Genomic DNA, 19,465 nt, shown 5'->3' on the forward strand with positions numbered 1-19,465 from the left:
GATGTTTACACTCCACACCAGGTACTCATTTGAGGCTGAGCCGACAGAAGGAGAGGCCCAGGACAGAATGTATTTGTGTGTGTCTCTGGATCCCCGTGTCTCCTTGTCCCTATGTCCCCATGTCCTAATGTCCCAATGTCCCCATTTATCTGTATCCCCATGTCCCCGTGTCTCACACGTCCCCGTATCCCCATGTCTCCATGTCCCTATGTCCCCGTGTCTCCGTGTCCCCATGTCCCTATGTCTCCGTGTCCCCGTGTCTCCGTGTCCCCATGTCCCTATGTCTCCGTGTCCCCGTGTCTCCGTGTCCCCATGTCCCTATGTCTCCGTGTCCCCGTGTCTCCGTGTCCCCGTGTCCCCGTGTCTCACACGTCCCGTGTCCCCATGTCCCTATGTCCCCATGTCTCCGTGTCCCCGTGTCCCCGTGTCTCACACGTCCCCGTGTCCCTATGTCTCCATGTCCCTATGTCTCCGTGTCTCCGTGTCCCCATGTCTCTGTGTCCCCATGTCTCCATGTCTCCGTGTCTCCGTGTCCCCGTGTCCCCGTGTCTCACACGTCCCCGTGTCCCCATGTCCCCGTGTCTCCGTGTCCCCATGTCTCCGTGTCCCCGTGTCTCCGTGTCCCCGTGTCCCCGTGTCTCCGTGTCCCCGTGTCCCCATGTCTCCATGTCCCCATGTCTCCGTGTCTCCGTGTCCCCATGTTCCCATGTCTCACACGTCCTCCCGTGTACCCCAGGAACGTCCGTCACTCGAGTCACGGCTACGGACGCGGACGACTCTTCGTATGGGAACAGTGCGAGGGTCGTCTATCGGCTGCTAGAAGGACAGCCATACTTCTCCATCGACGCCAACACCGGTTAGACAAGCCCCCTGCTCCCCCCTCCCACCCCCGTGTCTCCCCCCGTGTCTCCACATCTCCCTTGTCTCCCATGTCCCAATCCCCTGTCTCTATAATTGAGATGATTTTGCTGCTATGAATGTCCACGCGATAAGCCACTTTGTTGAGCAATCATTTGTGGCCAGGTCGCTTCTGAAAAAGAAGCTCATAATAGCTCGGTAGGGCCTCACCTGGTTAAAAAAAAGTGTTTTTTTTTATTTGTATACTTTTTAAGTGATGTGTTTGCCTTTCCTATACTTTGCACTCCGATTGTTTGTTTAAGCGTTGTTTGTTGTTGTAACGTTCTGATCTGCCCTCGACTGGATAGCTGTACAAAAGAGCTGCATAGTTTGTCGGATTCCTCCAGTATAAATATTATTATTATGCCGAATCTCCCCCTGCTGCATCCCAATGTCCCACCTCCCATTCCTCCCCCCGTCTCTCCCCGTCTCTCTCCGTATCTCTCTGTGCGTCTCTCTGTCACCATGCGTCTCTCCCCATCTCTGCTCCAATCTCCCCGTGTGTCTCTCTCGATCTCTCTCTGTCTCTCTTTTTTCCCCCGATGTCTCTCCATCTCAGCACGTCTCCAGATCTCTCCCCATCCCCTCCCTCCACTCCGTCCCCTCTCTCCTTTCTCCCCCCTCCCTTCCATCCCTCCCATTATCCTGCCCCATCTCCTCCCGTAACCCCCTCCTCCTCCTGAACTCCCTCCCGGCTCCCCCTCCCTCTCCTCCTCTCCTTCCGTCTCATTAATCAATTACAGCTCCTCACTTAATTAACGCGTGTTTCGTCACCTCCATGGGTGGCTGATGTTAAATTATCAAACGCATCCGCACGGTATGGATCCTCGATAGGACACAGCCAGGGATGTTACCGATCCCGCTGCTGCTGCTTGATTGATAGCAATCATAAGCACGAGCACTCCTCGCAGACGGTGGCAGAGAAGGCGCGGAGCCTCGGCCGGACCCGCGCGATCAGAGCTCACAACGGGGGCAGTCGCTGAGACACTCACTCAGTCGGCTACTCAGAGAGTGGTGGCGGGGTGGGGTGGGGTATGGCCCTCCCCCCCTACCCACCCACCGCCCCCCTCCACCCACCCACCTCCCTCCCCCCACCCACCCACCTCCCCTCACCGTCTCGCTCATGCCCCCTTACCCCATACCTCGCCCCCTCCCCCACTCCACCTTCCTCCCCCTGTTCACCTATCCTTCCTCCCGTACCTCCACAAACACCACTTGCCCGCCCCCACTTCCACCCCCCATACTCACCTCCATGCTGATGATGATGCTGAAGATGATGATGACAATGAGAGTGTAACGCTGGTGACGATGGCACTGATGATGATGACGATGGCAACGATGATGATGACGATGTCACTGATGATGATGACGATGAGAGAGTAACGCTGGTGACGATGGCACTGATGATGATGACGATGGAACTGATGATGATGACGATGGCACTGATGATGATGACGTTGGCACTGATGATGATGACGATGAGAGAGTAACGCTAGTGACGATGGCACTGATGATGATGACGATGGAACTGATGATGATGACGATGGCACCGATGATGATGACGATGGCACTGATGATGATGACGTTGGCACTGATGATGATGACGATGGCACTGATGATGATGACGATGGCACTGATGATGATGACGATGGCACCGATGATGATGACGATGGCACTGATGATGATGACGATGGTACTGATAATGATTACGATGAGAGAGTAACGCTGGTGACGATGGCACTGATGATGATGACGATGGCACTGATGATGATGACGATGGCACTGATGATGATGACGATGGCACCGATGATGATGACGATGGCAATGATGATGATGACGATGAGAGAGTAACGCTGGTGACGATGGCACTGATGATGATGACGATGGAACTGATGATGATGACGATGGCACCGATGATGATGACGATGGCACCGATGATGATGACGATGGCACTGATGATGATGACGATGGCACTGATAATGATTACGATGAGAGAGTAACGCTGGTGACGATGGCACTGATGATGATGACGATGGCACTGATGATGATGATGATGGCACTGATGATGATGACGATGGCACCGATGATGATGACGATGGCAATGATGATGATGACGATGAGAGAGTAACGCTGGTGACGATGGCACTGATGATGATGACGATGGCACCGATGATGATGACGATGGCACTGCTGATGATGACGATGGCACTGATGATGATGACGATGACACCGATGATGATGACGATGGCACTGATGATGATGACGATGGCACTGATGATGATGACGATGGTACTGATAATGATTACGATGAGAGAGTAACGCTGGTGACGATGGCACTGATGATGATGACGATGGCACTGATGATGATGACGATGGCACTGATGATGATGACGATGGCACCGATGATGATGACGATGGCAATGATGATGATGACGATGAGAGAGTAACGCTGGTGACGATGGCACTGATGATGATGACGATGGCACCACTGCTCACGATGCCGACGATGCTTCCGCCTCTGCTGCCGCAGGAGAGATCCGCACGGCACACTCCAACTTGGACCGGGAGGCGCGCAGCTTGTTCCGCGTGGTGATCGAGGGCAAGGACATGGCGGGCCAGAAGGGTGGCCTCACGGGGACCGCCACCGTCACCATCACCCTGGAGGACGTCAACGACAACGCGCCTCTCTTCCCACAGGGTGACGAGAGGCGGGGGAAGGGGGGGGTGGGGGCTGGGGGCTGTGGGTGGGAGATGCGGGGGAGATGCGAGGGAAATACGGAGGGGGGTATAGGGGGGGTATGGAGGGGATATGGAGGAGATTCGGGGGAGCTATGGGGAAACGGAGCGGGTGGGGAAGACGCGGGAGAGGCGTGGGGGAGATACGGGGGGAGATACGGGGGGAGATATGGGGGGAGATACGGGGGGAGATACGGGGGGAGATATGGGGGGAGATACGGGGGGAGATACGGGGGGGAGATAGGGGGGAGATACGGGGGGAGATACGGGGGGAGATATGGGGGGAGATACGGGGGGAGATACGGGGGGGAGATAGGGGGGAGATAGGGGGGGAGATACGGGGGGAGATAATGGGGGGAGATACAGGGGGAGATACGGGGGGAGATACGGGGGGAGATACGGGGGAGATAATGGGGGGATATACGGGGGAGATACGGGGGGAGATACGGGGGGGAGATAGGGGCGAGTTGCGGTGGCGATATAGTTGAGACGCGGGGGAGACGCGGGGGAGGCACGGGGCGGGGGGAGGAGACGTGGTGAGAAATATGATTAGCTGAACACCCCAGACGATCCCTAATAAATAAATATACAAATGTTATATTTGTTACCCACCCCCCCCCCCCCCGATCGCCATTCCCACGTGTGCTCTCTTATTTGCCGGTATCAAAGGGCAAACTTTTAAAATACAAGAATCATTGACCACAGCGACTGTGCGGCTATGATGGGCGTTTCTGCCAATATTTGGAATCTGAATTCTCGCGCTATTGACCCGAAACCTGGGCCGGCAATGACCCACAGCAGCAGCTCAAATAACGCACCAGAGGAGTGGGTGGGGGGCCGAGGGGGGGTGGAGGGGGGAGAGAGGAGGGGGGGCCGAGGGGGGGGAGAGAGCTTGTGTACGTGTGTCTGTGGAGGAAGAGCACTTCATAGGTGCTCGCTGACAGCACTTGCCCCGACAGTCCGTGAAGGCTGTGCGGGGGATCGTTGTCTTTGTGGAGGGAGCGAAGGATGCATGAAGGGAGGGATGCAAGGAGGAAGGGTGGTGGATGGAGAGAGTGGTGCAGAGAGGGAGGGAGGGATGGATGCAGGGAGGGAGTTGTGTGTATGCAACGTAGAAACACAGAGATTGTGTTCGTGAATGAAGGGAGGGAGGGAGGGGGGAATCATTTAAAAGAGCGAGGAAGGGAGTGAGGGTTTAAAGGGCAGGCAGGGATGGATGACGACGGGGAGAGGAGGGAGGGAGTGAGTGGGGTGGGGGAGGGATTGGTGTGGTGTGCGATGAGAGACCGGGAGCGAGGGAGGCGGGGAGACGGAGGAGAGAAGTGAGCGAGAGGCGAGGGAGATTGGAGAGAGAGGCGGAGGAAAGAGAGAGAGAGGAGAGATGGAGGAGTCAGAGGCGAGGGAGTTGGAGGAGAACGAGAGAGCGAGAGAGGGGGGGGGGGAGATGAGGGAGCTCGAGATGCACGGAGGAGGGAGAGGGGGTAGGGAGATGGAGGGGAGGGGAGGGGCCGATGCTGGAGGGAGATGTCGTAGTGGTGGGGAGTGGAGGGACACGCGTTCCCGCTACGGGTGCGGCGTTGCTTGATATTTTACTCGCAGCGTTTACCAATTACTCGTCGGAGGAGGGAGAGGCGGGGGGGAGGAGGAGGGTGTAGAGGAGGAGGATGGAGGACGAGCGAGGTTGTGATGGCAGCGATGTTGATGATGATGGTGCTGTCGGCAGCGTGAGATGTACGTTCGCAGAGCCATCCCCTTAAGGGTGCGGTGAGTCGGGGTGACCGCCCGGGGCCCCGCGCTTTGATGGGCGGGGAGGGGGGTAGGTGTTGCAGGGGGTAAACACGTCACCGCCACGGTATCATCAGATGTAATACTTTTCCTGTTTCGTCTGCCGGCGCTGGGGGAAGGAGGGGGGAGGGGTGGAGGGGGTGGGGGCCACACTGTGGAAGTTCCCCCCAGGCACCCCCCACACCGCCCACTCGTCTATGGACGCCTCTGGCAATGAGATGAGCAACGTTGACGCTGCGAGGGGGGCCCACGTGGGCCTGAGAGGTTTGAGCTTTCGAGCGGCAGAGACGCACGAAAACGCCCACGCGTCACCCTTAGGCGTCGTCACTCCACCGCTGGTTGACGTCGAGCCCGCTGGATTTGCGGGGGGCGAGGGGAGGGGTTTTCGTTATTGTCCATACTTCACCACGATGGTCGGCGTGGAGGGAGAAGGGAGGTGGGTTTTTGCGCAACGACTTTGGAGCGCCGCGCTAACGGTCAAGGAGGGGCGCTGTTTTATTTCTCCGCACGGAGAAATTACCCCGTGTTCTTGTACAAGGGAAATTGAGTTTTCAGGTCCATACGGCGTACAGCGGTTTCAATACCGACAAACGCATTTTTGTTTATTAGTTTGTGTTTCCAACCTTGTGATGGGACTTTGTAGGATGAACGTTGAAGTGTATAAAGGGCACCCGGGGACCAATGAGGTCTGATTTGGTCTGTAATAAGGTAAGATAAGGGCTTGGCAGGTTTGCTTTTACTCAGACTCGTCGCTGTTTTCAAGAGGGTCCTGTTTCGGGATATTGGGTCAAAATGATTCGTTTCAAAGTCTACCCCTTACAGCGAGCCCGGAAACCCGAACCCATCAACCATAACCCTAGACCCAGCACTAACTGTGCTCACAATCTCCGGTCCGTGTGGCCTGTCTGTGTGTGAGTTGGTGTGTGTGGGTTGTATGTGTGTGTGTGGGTTGTGTGTGTGTGGGTTGTGTGTGTGTGTGGGTTGTGTGTGTGTGGGTTGTGTGTGTGTGGGTTGTGTGTGTGTGTGGGTTGTGTATGTGTGGGTTGTGTGTGTGTGGGTTGTGTGTGTGTGGGCTGTGTGTTGGTTGTGTATGTGTGGGTTGTGTGTGTGTGTGGGTTGTGTGTGTGTGGGTTGTGTGTGTTTGGGTTGAGTGTTGGTTGTGTGTGTGTGGGTTGTGTGTGTGGGTTGATGTGTGTGTTGGTGTGTGGCTTGTTCTGTGGGATGTGTGTGTGGGTTGTGTGTGTGAGTTGGCGTGTGTGTGGGTTGTGTGTGGGTTGCGTGTGTGTGGGTTGTGTATGGGTTGTGTGTGTGTGGGTTGTGTGTGTGGGTAGTGTATGTGTGTGTGGGTTGTGTGTGGGTTGTGTGTGGGTAGTGTGTGGGTTGGTATGTGGCTTGTTCTGTGGGTTGTGTGTGTGGGTGGCGTGTGTGTGGGTTGTGTGTGTGGGTTGTGTGTGTGGGTTGTGCGTGTGGGTAGTGTGTGGGTTGTGTATGTGCGTTGTGTGTGTGGGTTGTGTGTGTGGGTTGTGTGTGTGGGTTATGTGTGTGGGTTGTGTATGTGCGTTGTGTTTGTGGGTTGTGTGTGTGGGTTGTGTGTGTGGGTTATGTATGTGGGTTGTATATGTGCGTTGCTACATTTGTTCAATCTCAGAGCCGCTTCGCACTCCGTGGGTTAACACTCTGCGTGTGATTTTCGCTCACAACTCATTCGGGACACGCGCTATACCTGATATCTCGCTCACCACTATCACCACCTCCACCATCACCACCATCACCGCCTCAACCATCACCTCCCCCATCACCACCTCTGCCATCACCGCCACAATCGCTATCACAACTGCCACCAATCACCACCACCGTCATGATCATAGCCATCGGCATCATTATCGACTATCACCCACCACTTCCCCTATCCCGCACACCACCACCAATGCCATTACCACCACCACTATTTCTACCATCATCATCTCCACTACCCATCACCTCCGCCATATCCCCCACACCACCACCATCACCGCCATCTCCGCTATTCAACATAACCACCACCACCACATACACCAAGATCGCAACCCTCTTTCATCCACGCACCACCACCATCACCTCCCCTATCATCCCCACCACCACCACCACCGAATTCCTCCCCAAAAAAAGCCACGCGGACGGGTGATTCAATGCGCCGGTCTGGTCTCTAGGCAACACGAGAGAAGAGGAGGAGGAGGCAGCGAGTGAGCGGGAGGGAGGGAGGGAGGTGATGACAAACAGAGATTTATTTGTGCGACTTGTGATGAGGTGTGCGCGTGTGTGCGGCATCAGTAATGGGGGGGGGGGGAGGGAACTCCTATCGGGAGGGAGGCCCCTGACTATGGTGATGAAGATGGTAGTGGTGGTGGTAATGATGATGACGTTGCTCCGACATCGAATCGCCTTGTTGGGTGAGCGTGCGTGCATGCGTGACGGAGTGGGGAGCCGTAGTGGTAACGGTTAGCACGCCACTTGACAGAACCCGCGTTCCGAGTTCGATTCCCGCTCAAGGACAAACATCGGTGGTAGATTTCTGATCCCGGTCCTGGGCCTCCCCTAGGACGACTCAGCCTACGATGGGTACTTGGTGCGGTGTGTAAACATCGCCACTCTGGGTAAACAAAAGCGGTCAGGCGTGGTTCTGGCCCACCAACCCCCTCGTGTGTCATAGGTGCTCGCTAACAGCACTTGCCCCAACAGTCTGTCAAGGCTAGACGTAGGGGGGGGATCTTTGCCTTGTGTGTGCGTGCGAGTTTGTGTTGCGTGCGTGAGCGTGCGATGGAGTGCGAGCGGTGATGCGGGCCGACTCGAGATTCCAGCGATGAGTCTCATTCGCAAGAGTGACCTGGGTCTGTGTTGTGTGCATGCTTGCACGTGAGTAAGTGGGGAGCGGGAGTGTAGTGGTTAGCGCACTGCACCGCGAATCTGGCGACCCGAGTTCGATTACCCGCACACGGCCACCAACACACGTGACGAATATCTGAACCGGTTCTTAGGTTTGTTCGGTAAAGTCACGTAGGTAAAAAATTGAAATTCATAAAATAAAAATAAAATAAAAAATAAAATAAAAATCACAACGTTTCGGAGGCAACACAAGCTTCCGTCATCTGTGTTGCCTCCGAAACGTCGTGATTTTTATTTTCTTTTTATTTTATTTTACTTTTATTAATTTAAAATTTTTACCTACGTGACTTTACCGAAAAAACATAAGCATATGAATCCTTGCAGTCACGACAGCTTCAAATCTAGAATCTGAACCGGTGTTGGGCACCCCCCTAGATCGACTCGGCCTTAAGCAAGTACAGTACCCGGTGCAACAATATGAACATCGTCACTTACGACCAAAGGCAAAGGTGGCCGGGCGCGTTTCTGCCCACCGACCTACCCCCCCACACCTCGCGCACCATTCCGGCCTTCATCAGCGCTGCTAGCTGCCAGGACTTGCCCCTGACAGTCTGTTCAAAGGCTACGCGGGTGATCTTTGCCTTTGCGCGTCAGTGTTTTCGCCGCGTGCGTCCGGGTGCACGCATGCATCACCAGGGTCGGCCATTTCCACCCACCCTGCCCTAATTGCGCGCTAATTACCGGGTAATTAGAAGCAGGGAGGGCGAAGGGGGTGGGGGTGTCTAACACATTTTGTGGGTCGCAGAGATGCTCATGCGCTTTGCCGGGGGGGCGGGGTCTTCTAGATGTAGATGACTCCAATCCCCATCCCCTCCCCTCTCACATTCTCCTCCCCAGAGAGAGCAGCAGTAGTAGCATCATCAGCAGCAGCCCACGCTGCTGTATTCTGAGGATAGACTCACGGGCCGGATATGCTTGCAGGCGATTATTGGTTGAATCACAGACGCAGCACAGTGGCTAAGTATTTGCCATTGGTAACGAGCGCTCACAGATCTTTATGAGAGTGAGTGGAGGTCTCTGTAGCTCACAGATCTCTGTGAGAGTTAGTGGAGGTCTCTGTAGCTCACAGGTCTCTATGAGAGTGAGTGGAGGTCTCTGTGGCTCACAGGTCTCTATGAGAGTGAGTGGAGGTCTCTGTAGCTCACAGGTCTCTATGAGAGTGAGTGGAGGTCTCTGTAGCTCACAGGTCTCTGTGAGAGTGAGTGGAGGTTTCTGTAGCTCACAGGTCTCTATGAGAGTGAGTGGAGGTCTTTGTAGCTCACAGGTCTCTATGAGAGTGAGTGGAGGTTTCTGTAGCTCACAGGTCTCTATGAGGGTGAGTGGAGGTCTCTGTAGCTCACAGGTCTCTATGAGAGTGAGTGGAGGTCTCTGTAGCTCACAGGTGTCTATGAGAGTGAGTGGAGGTCTCTGTAGCTCACAGGTCTATATGAAAGTGAGTGGAGGTTTCTGTAGCTCACAAGTCTCTATGAGAGTGAGTGGAGGTCTCTGTAGCTCACAGGTCTCTATGAGAGTGAGTGGAGGTTTCTGTAGCTCACAGGTCTCTATGAGAGTTAGTGGAGGTCTCTGTAGCTCACAGGTCTCTATGAGAGTGAGTGGAGGTCTCTGTAGCTCACAGGTCTCTATGAGAGTGAGTGAAGGTCTCTGTAGTTCACAGGTCTCTGTGAGAGTGAGTGGAGGTCTCTGTAGCTCACAGGCCTCTATGAGAGTGAGTGGAGGTCTCTGTAGCTCACAGGTCTCTGAGAGTGAGTGAAGGTCTCTGTAGTTCACAGATCTCTATGAGAGTGAGTGGAGGTCTCTGTAGCTCACAGATCTCTATGAGAGTGAGTGGAGGTCTTTGTAGCTCACAGGTCTCTAGATGAGTGAGTGGAGCTCGCTTGTAACTATCACCTGAAGCAAGGCCGTAATTATAATATATTTTGGAGGGGACACATCCCTTCCGATATTCAAATATGCTCAAAATGTCTCGCCCCCAATATATTGCTATAAAATAGATTTATGTTTATATGATTGTGGTTATGGTTGTACTTTATTAATCACAAATCTCTGCCATTACATACAATGAAACAAGAAAAGGTAAAATAGAAAAAAATGGAGCAATGTAATACAATAACACTATTAGACATTATTGTAAAAAAAAAAGTTAATCCTATGTGTTAGTGATTTTTTTTATATGTTAGGCAAGAAATGAGTTTTCAAATTTAGATTTTTTTCTGCGGGGTCGACCCCCAGACCCCCTGGAAGATTTGGTCCCCCCCCAATGTTGACTCCATGGCTACGCCTTGACCTGAAGTCATTGTGCGACTGCCTTTTACCTATCACGGAAAAAACCTACCGCTCGGGTGCAGGTGAACGAGTGAGCAATGCCTCTCTGTTTCTCTCTCGCACTCTCTCTTTCTCTCTCTCTTTCTTTCTTACTCTCTCTTTCTCTCTCTCGTTCTGCGCTCCCCCCAAAACCCCCCTCCTTTGTTAACCGGTGCGCGGTCTTGCCGTCAGATTTATGAGTTGGCGGGGAATCGTATGATGAATAGGAAATCAAATAATTATAAGCTCGCTCTCTCTCTCTGTGCGTGTCTCTCGCCGATGATGGATCGGACTAATCTTTCTGCGTCCACGCTGCTCGATATATCGGCGCCCGGATCGCAAAGGGCACGCACAGCCTCGGCAGCTGGAGAACACGGGGAGAGGAGAGGGGAGAGAATGCGGGAGGTGGGAGAGGTGCGAGAAATGGGATAGGGGAGAGAGACTGATGGGGAGAGGTGGGATAAATGGGCGATAGCAGAAGCAGATATATTTGGGAGATAGGAGAGGAGAGGGGGGGGTGATAAGAGGAGAGAGGAGATATGGAAGAGGTGGAAGCGACAATGGGAGAGACGAGAGGAATTTGGATGTATGAGGGATGTGAGAGAGTTGGCATAGGGGACATATGGGAAAGATTGCAGAGATGGGAGTGAGGAGGAATGATAGGAGAGAGGATGAGAGTGGAGAGATGCGAGCGGAGATATAAGAGAGTGGAGGATTTGAGAATCGAGGAAAAAGGAGGTGTTGGAAAGAGGGAAGATCTTGGAGAGAGGCGAGGAGGAGAAGAGTTATGGGAGGAGTTAGGGTGGAGGAGGCGAGAAATCGGTTCGGTACGAGGAGCGGACGACTCATCGCGGGAGTGGCGGGTGATGGGTGACCCCTCACGGGCCACGTGTGTGATCCACCACCCAGCATCCACCGCCGCCCATCGCACGGCGAACTCGCAACCTCGGGGAGACAAAGGTGGCCGACGCGCCTTAGTCGCACCACTCTGGTGGCGATGGTGGTGATGGTGGTGATGGTGGTGATGGTGGTGGTGGTGATGGTGATGGTGGTGATGGTGGTGGCGATGGCGGTGACGGTGGCGATGGTGGTGATGGTGGTGGTGGTGATGGTGATGGTGGTGATGGTGGTGATGGTGGTGATGGTGGTGATGGTGATGGTGGTGATGGTAGTGATGGTGGTGATGGTGATGGTGGTGATGGTGGTGATGGTGGTGATGGTGATAGTGGTGATGGTGGTGATGGTGATGGTGGTGATGGTGGTGATGGTGGTGGTGGTGATGGTGGTGATGGTGGTGGTGGTGATGGTGGCGATGGTGATGGTGGTGATGGTGATGGTGGTGATGGTGGTGATGGTGGTGGTGGTGATGGTGGTGATGGTGGTGGTGGTGATGGTGGCGATGGTGATGGTGGTGATGGTGGTGGTGGTGGTGATGGTGGTGATGGTGGTGATGGTGGTGGTGGTGATGGTGGTGATGGTGGCGATGGTGATGGTGGTGATGGTGGTGATGGTGGTGGTGGTGATGGTGGTGATGGTGATGGTGGTGATGGTGGTGGTGGTGATGGTGGTGGTGGTGATGGTGGTGATGGTGGTGATGGTGGCGATGGTGGTGATGGTGGTGATGGTGGTGATGGTGGTGATGGTGATGGTGGTGATGGTGGTGATGGTGGTGATGGTGGTGATGGTAGCGATGGTGATGGTGGTGATGGTGGTGATGGCGGCGATGGTGGCAATGGTGATGGTGGTGGTGGTGATGGTGATGGTGGTGACGGTGGCGATGGTGGTGGTGGTGGTGATGGTGGTGATGGTGGTGGTGGTGATGGTGGTGATGGTGGCGATGGTGATGGTGGTGATGGTGGTGGTGGTGATGGTGGTGATGGTGGTGATGGTGATGGTGGTGATGGTGATGGTGGTGATGGTGGTGGTGGTGATGGTGGTGATGGTGGCGCTGGTGGTGATTGTGACGGTGGCGTTCGTGGTGACGGTGATGGTGGTGATGGTGATGGTGGTGATGGTGGTGATGGTGGTGATGATGGTGGTGATGGTGGTGATGGTGGTGATGATGGTGATGGTGGTGATGGTGGTGATGGTGATGGTGGTGATGGTGGTGATGGTGACGGTGGCGATGGTGGTGACGGTGATGGTGATGGTGGTGATGATGGTGATGGTGGTGATGGTGGTGATGGTGATGGTGGTGATGGTGGCGATGATGGCGATGGTGGCGATGGTGGCGATGGTGGCGATGGTGGTGATGGTGATGGTGGTGATGGTGGTGATGGTGGTGATGGTGATGGTGGTGATGGTGGTGATGGTGGTGGTGGTGATGGTGGTGATGGTGGTGATGGTGGTGATGGTGATGGTGGTGATGGTGGTGATGGTGATGGTGGTGATGGTGGCGATGGTGGCGATGGTGGCGATGGTGGCGATGGTGATGGTGGTGATGGTGGTGGTGGTGATGGTGGTGATGGTGGTGGTGGTGATGGTGGTGATGGTGGTGATGGTGGTGATGGTGATGGTGGTGATGGTGATGGTGGTGATGGTGGTGATGGTGATGGTGGTGATGGTGGCGATGATGGCGATGGTGGCGATGGTGGCGATGGTGGCGATGGTGGTGATGGTGGTGATGGTGATGGTGGTGATGGTGGTGATGGTGGTGATGGCAATGGTGGCGATGGTGGCGATGGTGGTGATGGTGGTGATGGTGGTGATGGTGGTGATGGTGATGGTGGTGATGGTGGTGATGGCGATGGTGGCGATGGTGGTGATGGTGGTGATGGTGGTGATGGTGGTGATGGTGGTGATGGTGGTGATGGTGATGGTGGTGATGGTGGTGATGGCGATGGTGGCGATGGTGGCGATGGTGGCGATGGTGATGGTGGTGATGGTGGTGATGGTGGTGATGGTGATGGTGGTGATGGTGATGGCGATGGTGGTGATGGTGGTGATGGTGGCGATGGTGGCGATGGTGATGGTGGTGATGGTGGTGATGGTGGTGATGGTGGTGATGGTGATGGTGGTGATGGCGATGGTGGCGATGGTGGCGATGGTGGCGATGGTGGTGATGGTGGTGATGGTGGTGATGGTGATGGTGGTGATGGTGGTGGTGGCGATGGTAGCGATGGTGGCGATGGTGGCGATGGTGGCGATGGTGATGGTGGTGATGGTGGTGATGGTGGTGATGGTGATGGTGGTGATGGTGGTGATGGTGGTGATGGTGATGGTGGTGATGGTGGTGGTGGTGATGGTGATGGTGGTGATGGTGATGGTGGTGATGGTGGCGATGGTGGTGATGGTGGTGATGGTGGTGATGGTGGTGATGGTGATGGTGGTGATGGTGGTGATGGCGATGGTGGCGATGGTGGCGATGGTGGCGATGGCGGCGATGGCGGTGACGGTGGTGATGGTGGTGATGGTGGTGATGGTGGTGGTGGTGATGGTGGTGATGGCGATGGTGGCGATGGTGGCGATGGTGGCGATGGCAGTGACGGTGGCGATGGTGGTGATGGTGGTGATGGTGATGGTGGTGATGGTAACTCTTCACAGCTCGCAGAGAGGCCATGCATGACCCAACCGGTCTGACACCTCTCTCTCTATGTATTGTGATGTAGACCCCTTTGCCTGGAAATGTCGCCTCCATTTATTATTAATTTAAATCTAATTCATTATTAACTTTAAGGTCACACACATACGGAGTTATTTTTGTTAATTGTGCTCATGCACCGCTGCAAGCGTAGTCGCATTATCAAGTAATGTCTTTTACATGATACCCTTTAATGGGGCAAGTGCTGTTAGCGAGGACCTAATCAGGACGGTACGGGTCGCCTTTGTCTCCCCAGTGCTGATGCTTAATACACACCGCACCAGGTTATCATTTTAGGCTGAGTTGACCTAGGGGAGGCTCAGGACGGGTGCAAATATTTACCACAGTTTGTTGGTCGTGAGTGGGAATCGAACTTGGGTCACCGGGTTCATATCGCAGCGCGCTAACCACGACGTGAACAAATACACCAACAAACCTGCAGTGTCGTCATCACGGTAGCTTGTGCCAGGCTAGGTGCACCTTGAGGACGTCACGTGAAGTGTCGAAGCCTCGGTGCTGACAGGGGATCACGGCACAGACCCAGCAGGTGCCGTGGGTTGACTGACCGAGATGACTGACAGATGCACCACCTGTGCTCCCTACTGTACCAGGCTAGGTTCAGGAGGTATCGGAACAGATGCCGTGGGTTGACTCACTGAGATGACTGGCAGACGGACCTCCCCCCCCCCCCCACCGCACTGTGCCACCTCATTGCGTTTTAGCCGCCCGGCTCTCCGCTCGTTGTTGTGAGCGTCGCTCCCTCTGCCCGCTCCGCCGGAGGGCAGCTGCCTACGACTGCATCCCATTTCCCAGCCCGCCTCTACGTGCACCTAGCCTGGCACTGCCCACTAGCGCCTTTGAGCGAGCCTCCCGTGGAGGCGACTCGTGAAGGGCACGCGTAGAGCCACTCGTGCACCGCGAGCTGTAAAGTCTGAATGCAGCAGGCGATAGAACAATGCGAGTATCTTAATGCTCAGTCTTCTCGCATCCCCCATACCCCACACCCCCCACTCCATTAGCCCCCTCCCTCCCACCTCGCCCGGCACGGCCTCTTGCACAACGGAGCAATTAAAAATCTTCGCACGATCCTCACATCTCAGTGAAGTGAACGCGGGACGCTGGACGCTGTGTAGCCAGACGTCTTGGGGAACCAAACGTCCCGACGCTCCGAGGAGCCGTCGCGACGAGTTTGGATTTTGATGCCGGGTTTTGATCCTGGGGTTTTTAATTGCTGGGGTTTTGATTCCGTGTTTTGAGCCTCGATTTTGACTCCAGGTAACGATTCCGGATTTTTTTTATTTTCTAATTTAATCCCGAGTTTTGATTCTGGATTTTTTTATTTTCTAATTTAATCCCTGGTTTTGATTCCGGATTTTTTTCCCGTGGTTTTGATTCCGTGTTTTGATAATCGGTTTTGACTCCAGGTAACGATTCCGGATTTTTTTATTTTCTAATTTAATCCCGAGTTTTGATTCCGGATTTTTTTTTCTTCTAATTTAATCCCGGGTTTTGATTCCGGATTTTTTTCCCGGGGTTTTGATTCCGTGTTTTGATCCTCGGCTTTGACTCCAGGTAACGATTCCGGATTTTTTTATTTTCTAATTTAATCCCGAGTTTTGATTCCGGATTTTTTTTCTTCTTCTAATTTAATCCCGAGTTTTGATTCCGGATTTTTTTCAGGGGTTTGGATTCCGTGTTTGGATCCTGGGTTTTCACTCCAGGTAACAATTCCGGAATTTTGTATTCCCTTTTTTAATCACCAGTTTCGATTCCGGTTTTTTTTGCGGGCTTTTTGATCCCGGGTGACGATTCCTCGTTTTTGATTCCGTCTTTTGATCCCGGGTTTTGTTTATTCTGGATTTTGATTCTACTGCAAGCAGAAGGGCCACCACGTAGCGCTGAGCACTGGAGAGCAACCCTCCTTGCAGGGAACGTCTTGGAATACGTGGGAGTTACCCACACGTTACCCCAGCACACACGAACTTCCGACTTACTGTGGTATATACACCATTTTTTTCATGGAAAAATAACGGATAATACACTGTAACATGATAACAAATGTCATGTTAATAGCTTCAAAAAGTCCAAGAGTTTCCACGTGTTCGCCATCGTTGTCAACACATGCCTGTAATCTTCTCCAGGTGGTCTCTAGTGCCCCGGAGGGCACGCTTCTTGTGGTCTTGTTGCAAATTTCTCACAAGTGTTAAAAACATGTTTTGAGGCACCCTCAATATAACCCATTTACACCGATGGTGCGAGCCAGATGCGGTAGTGGGTTAGAGAAAGATACAATATAAAAAACGTAGCCTCACATTTTTTTTGAACGGGAAATCCGACTTGCGACATCAAGTCCAGTTGCCGGACCATCACAGCTCACGCGGATGTCCTCAGGGCATCGCAAGATAGTGAGATTAACACGTAGCAGGCTTTCGCGACCAATATTATTCATAATCAACGTTTTTGGGTTTAGATCGCGTTATTTATAAATGTGTCGTAACCCTCCACCAACCGACACGGCCAATCAGTAAAAAAGTGTGACGTTGACAAAAGACAAATAGTTCACTACTTTAGCCCACCGGTGTGTTGAAGCGTGAAACTACAACAAATTGTAAATGTTGTGGTTTCACGCTTCAACACACCGGTGGGCTAAAGCAGTGACTCTATTTGTCTTTTGTCAACGTGACACTTTTTTACTGATTGGCCGTGTCGGGTGGTGGAGGGTTACGACACATGTATAAATAACGCGATCTAAACCCAAAAACGTTGATTATGAAGATCGTGAGAGACGGTGCTTAATTGCCGGGGGCCTCCATCCAGCGGTGAATCGACTGCAGCTGCTGCTGCTGCTGATGATGATGCTGATGATGATGATGATTGTGGTGGGAACATGCAATTGTAGCTATTGATGCAATTGAGAGCTCCAGTGTCTACCCACTGCTGGATGAAACGATGGGTTAAGTTTATTCAATCTCAGCCCCTCCCCCCCTCGCCAGCACAGCCGCCTCTGTCCACTCAGCGGTAGAAATGGGTCCAGCATCGACAGTTCGGCGATGGGGCAGATCGCGTCTGGTGGGGTGAAGTGTGGGTACTCTGAAATCTTCCACAACGACTGTAGTCGTAGTGGAATGCGGTTCGGCTAAATACCGGCTGCATCGCACGCGCGCATGTGTAATTTGTGGATTTTAGCAATGGGAAGAAAGATGAGAGCCAAGAGAAAAACCATGCAGAACTGGGGGGGGGGGGGGGAGACAACACTTCACACTGAGACAAAGACCCCCCCCCCCCCGTGTAGCCGTAACAGATTGTTGGGGCAAGTGCTGTTAGCGACACACCACGCACTCACACGCTCACTCACAATCTTGCAGAGCAGGGGGAGAACATACAAAGGTCCCCCGTATAGCCATGACAAACTGTTGGGGCAAGTGCTGTTAGTGAGCCCCTATGAAGGCCGGAACAGCAAACGAGGGGTGGGTGGCCAAAACCACGCCTGGCCGCCTTTCTCTTCCCAGCGGCAATGTTAACACACCGCACCGGGTACTCATTTAAGTCTCAGCCGATCTAGGGGAGGCCCAGGACCGGTTCAGATATTCATCACTGGTGTTGGTGGCCGTGAGCGGGAATCAAACCCGGGTCACCAGGTTCGTAGCGTAGCGCGCTAACCGCCTGCGCCACCGCTCAAAAGAACCAGGAACCTCTTGTGAACGGTCCGATCGCGTTTTTTATTCTTTTGTTTTCAACAAAGCACTCCGCTACGTCGAAGCTCTTCGCTCCGCTCCCAATTCATTCCTTTCGACGCCGATTCCCTATTCAACAAAAGCGCCCGGTGGTGAAACTAATAACTTGGTGGTGCTGCTGCTGCTGTTGCATCTGGGCGGGTAGCTGTGCACAAAATGCCGTCAGCGATTTGGTTTATTCCACCAAAGCGGCGGTCGGTCACTCGTTGAAAAGCCCGTGAGGTCTCCTCTCTTTGTTCGTCGTTACTTTTGTCATGCGATCGACTTTTCGATCCCATCTCCCAGTTGAAACTATGGGGGTTACGTTTCTTTCCCGTGGGGGGGGGGGGGGGAAGTGGGGGGGGGGGGGCGCCACGGTGGCAAAATGTTAACCACCTCGCCTAGTATACAGGAGGTCTTGGGTTCGATCCCGACCCTGACGATGCCTGCTGTATATTTGGAGTTTGCATGTCTCTCTCTCATCATCATCACGGTGGCTAGGAGATGTTAACTACCTCTACTGGTGAGCAGGAGATCGTAGGTTCGATCCCGACCCTGACGATGCCTGCTGTATATTTGGAGTTTGCGTGTCTCTCTCTCTCATCATCATCACGGTGGCTAGGAGATGTTAACTACCTCGCCTGGTATACAGGAGGTCGTGGGTTCGATCCCGACCCTGACGCCTGCTGCTGTATATTTGGAGTTTGCGTGTCTCTCTCGCTCTCCCCGTCGTCCCGTTGATTTTTCTCGGGGTCCTCCGTTTTTTCCCCTCCACATTTAGAATCAACATCACGCGTGCATAGTTATTTGGCTGCTATGAATCTCCACGTGATGCTGCTAAGCCACTCGGTCGAACTATCATTTGCGATAGCAAGCTGGTAAAACAAGAAAATGTACAAAAACTGTTTCAATAATATTCAAGAGTCGTCCAGCCAGCGTAGAAAATTAGCCTCAAAAGCTGCCTCCTTGGCGAGAGGGACTTCCACCAGCAGCAAGCAATTGCAGGGCTGCACCTGTATCCTCGGCCCGAGGGGTAGAGCTTTAATATTTTACAGGTTAAAGGGTTGGGCTTAAGGGTGGGGGGTAAGGGGCGACATGTGAAAAGGGGCTATATCGAGACTCGCGTTGTGCTCCCCAAAAATTACAATAATATTTATTTACAAATTGTACCTCCCTCCCGACACACCCAGGCACATACCGTGCGTCGGTGAGCGAAGCGGCGGTGCCGGGCATGACGGTGGGGCGAGTGCGGGCACAGGACGCAGACGAGGGCGACAACGCGAGGGTGGACTACCGCATCGTGGCCGGGGACAGGGCCGGGGCCTTCTCCATCGCCACCGACCCCTCCACGCAGGACGGGGTCGTGACCCTCGCTCAGGTGAGATGGGAGGGGGGCAGTGATGATGACGCGGGGGTAATGATGCGGTGTGGTGATGATGACGTGGGGTGATGATGCGGGGTGGGGGGGGGGGGTGCTGATGGTGGTGATGGTGAAGGGGCGTGAGAGTGAATGGAGGTGGCGTCGGTAAAC

General features: G+C 53.8%; 1 protein-coding gene across 1 annotated transcript in view; it reads left to right on the top strand.

The window, feature by feature from the left end:
• LOC133354865 (cadherin-7-like) overlaps positions 1 to 19,465 on the top strand; it is a 71,491-nt gene that overhangs the window by 38,924 nt on the left and 13,102 nt on the right. Inside the window, 3 exon segments of the mRNA XM_061572017.1 lie at positions 737 to 856; positions 3,428 to 3,595; positions 19,125 to 19,312. Coding sequence (XP_061428001.1) covers positions 737 to 856; positions 3,428 to 3,595; positions 19,125 to 19,312 — 476 coding nt within the window.

This window comes from Lethenteron reissneri, chromosome 49 (assembly GCF_015708825.2).
Source record: "Lethenteron reissneri isolate LAM-NWPU_2019-01 chromosome 49, ASM1570882v1, whole genome shotgun sequence".
NCBI classification, from domain to species: domain Eukaryota; kingdom Metazoa; phylum Chordata; class Hyperoartia; order Petromyzontiformes; family Petromyzontidae; genus Lethenteron; species Lethenteron reissneri.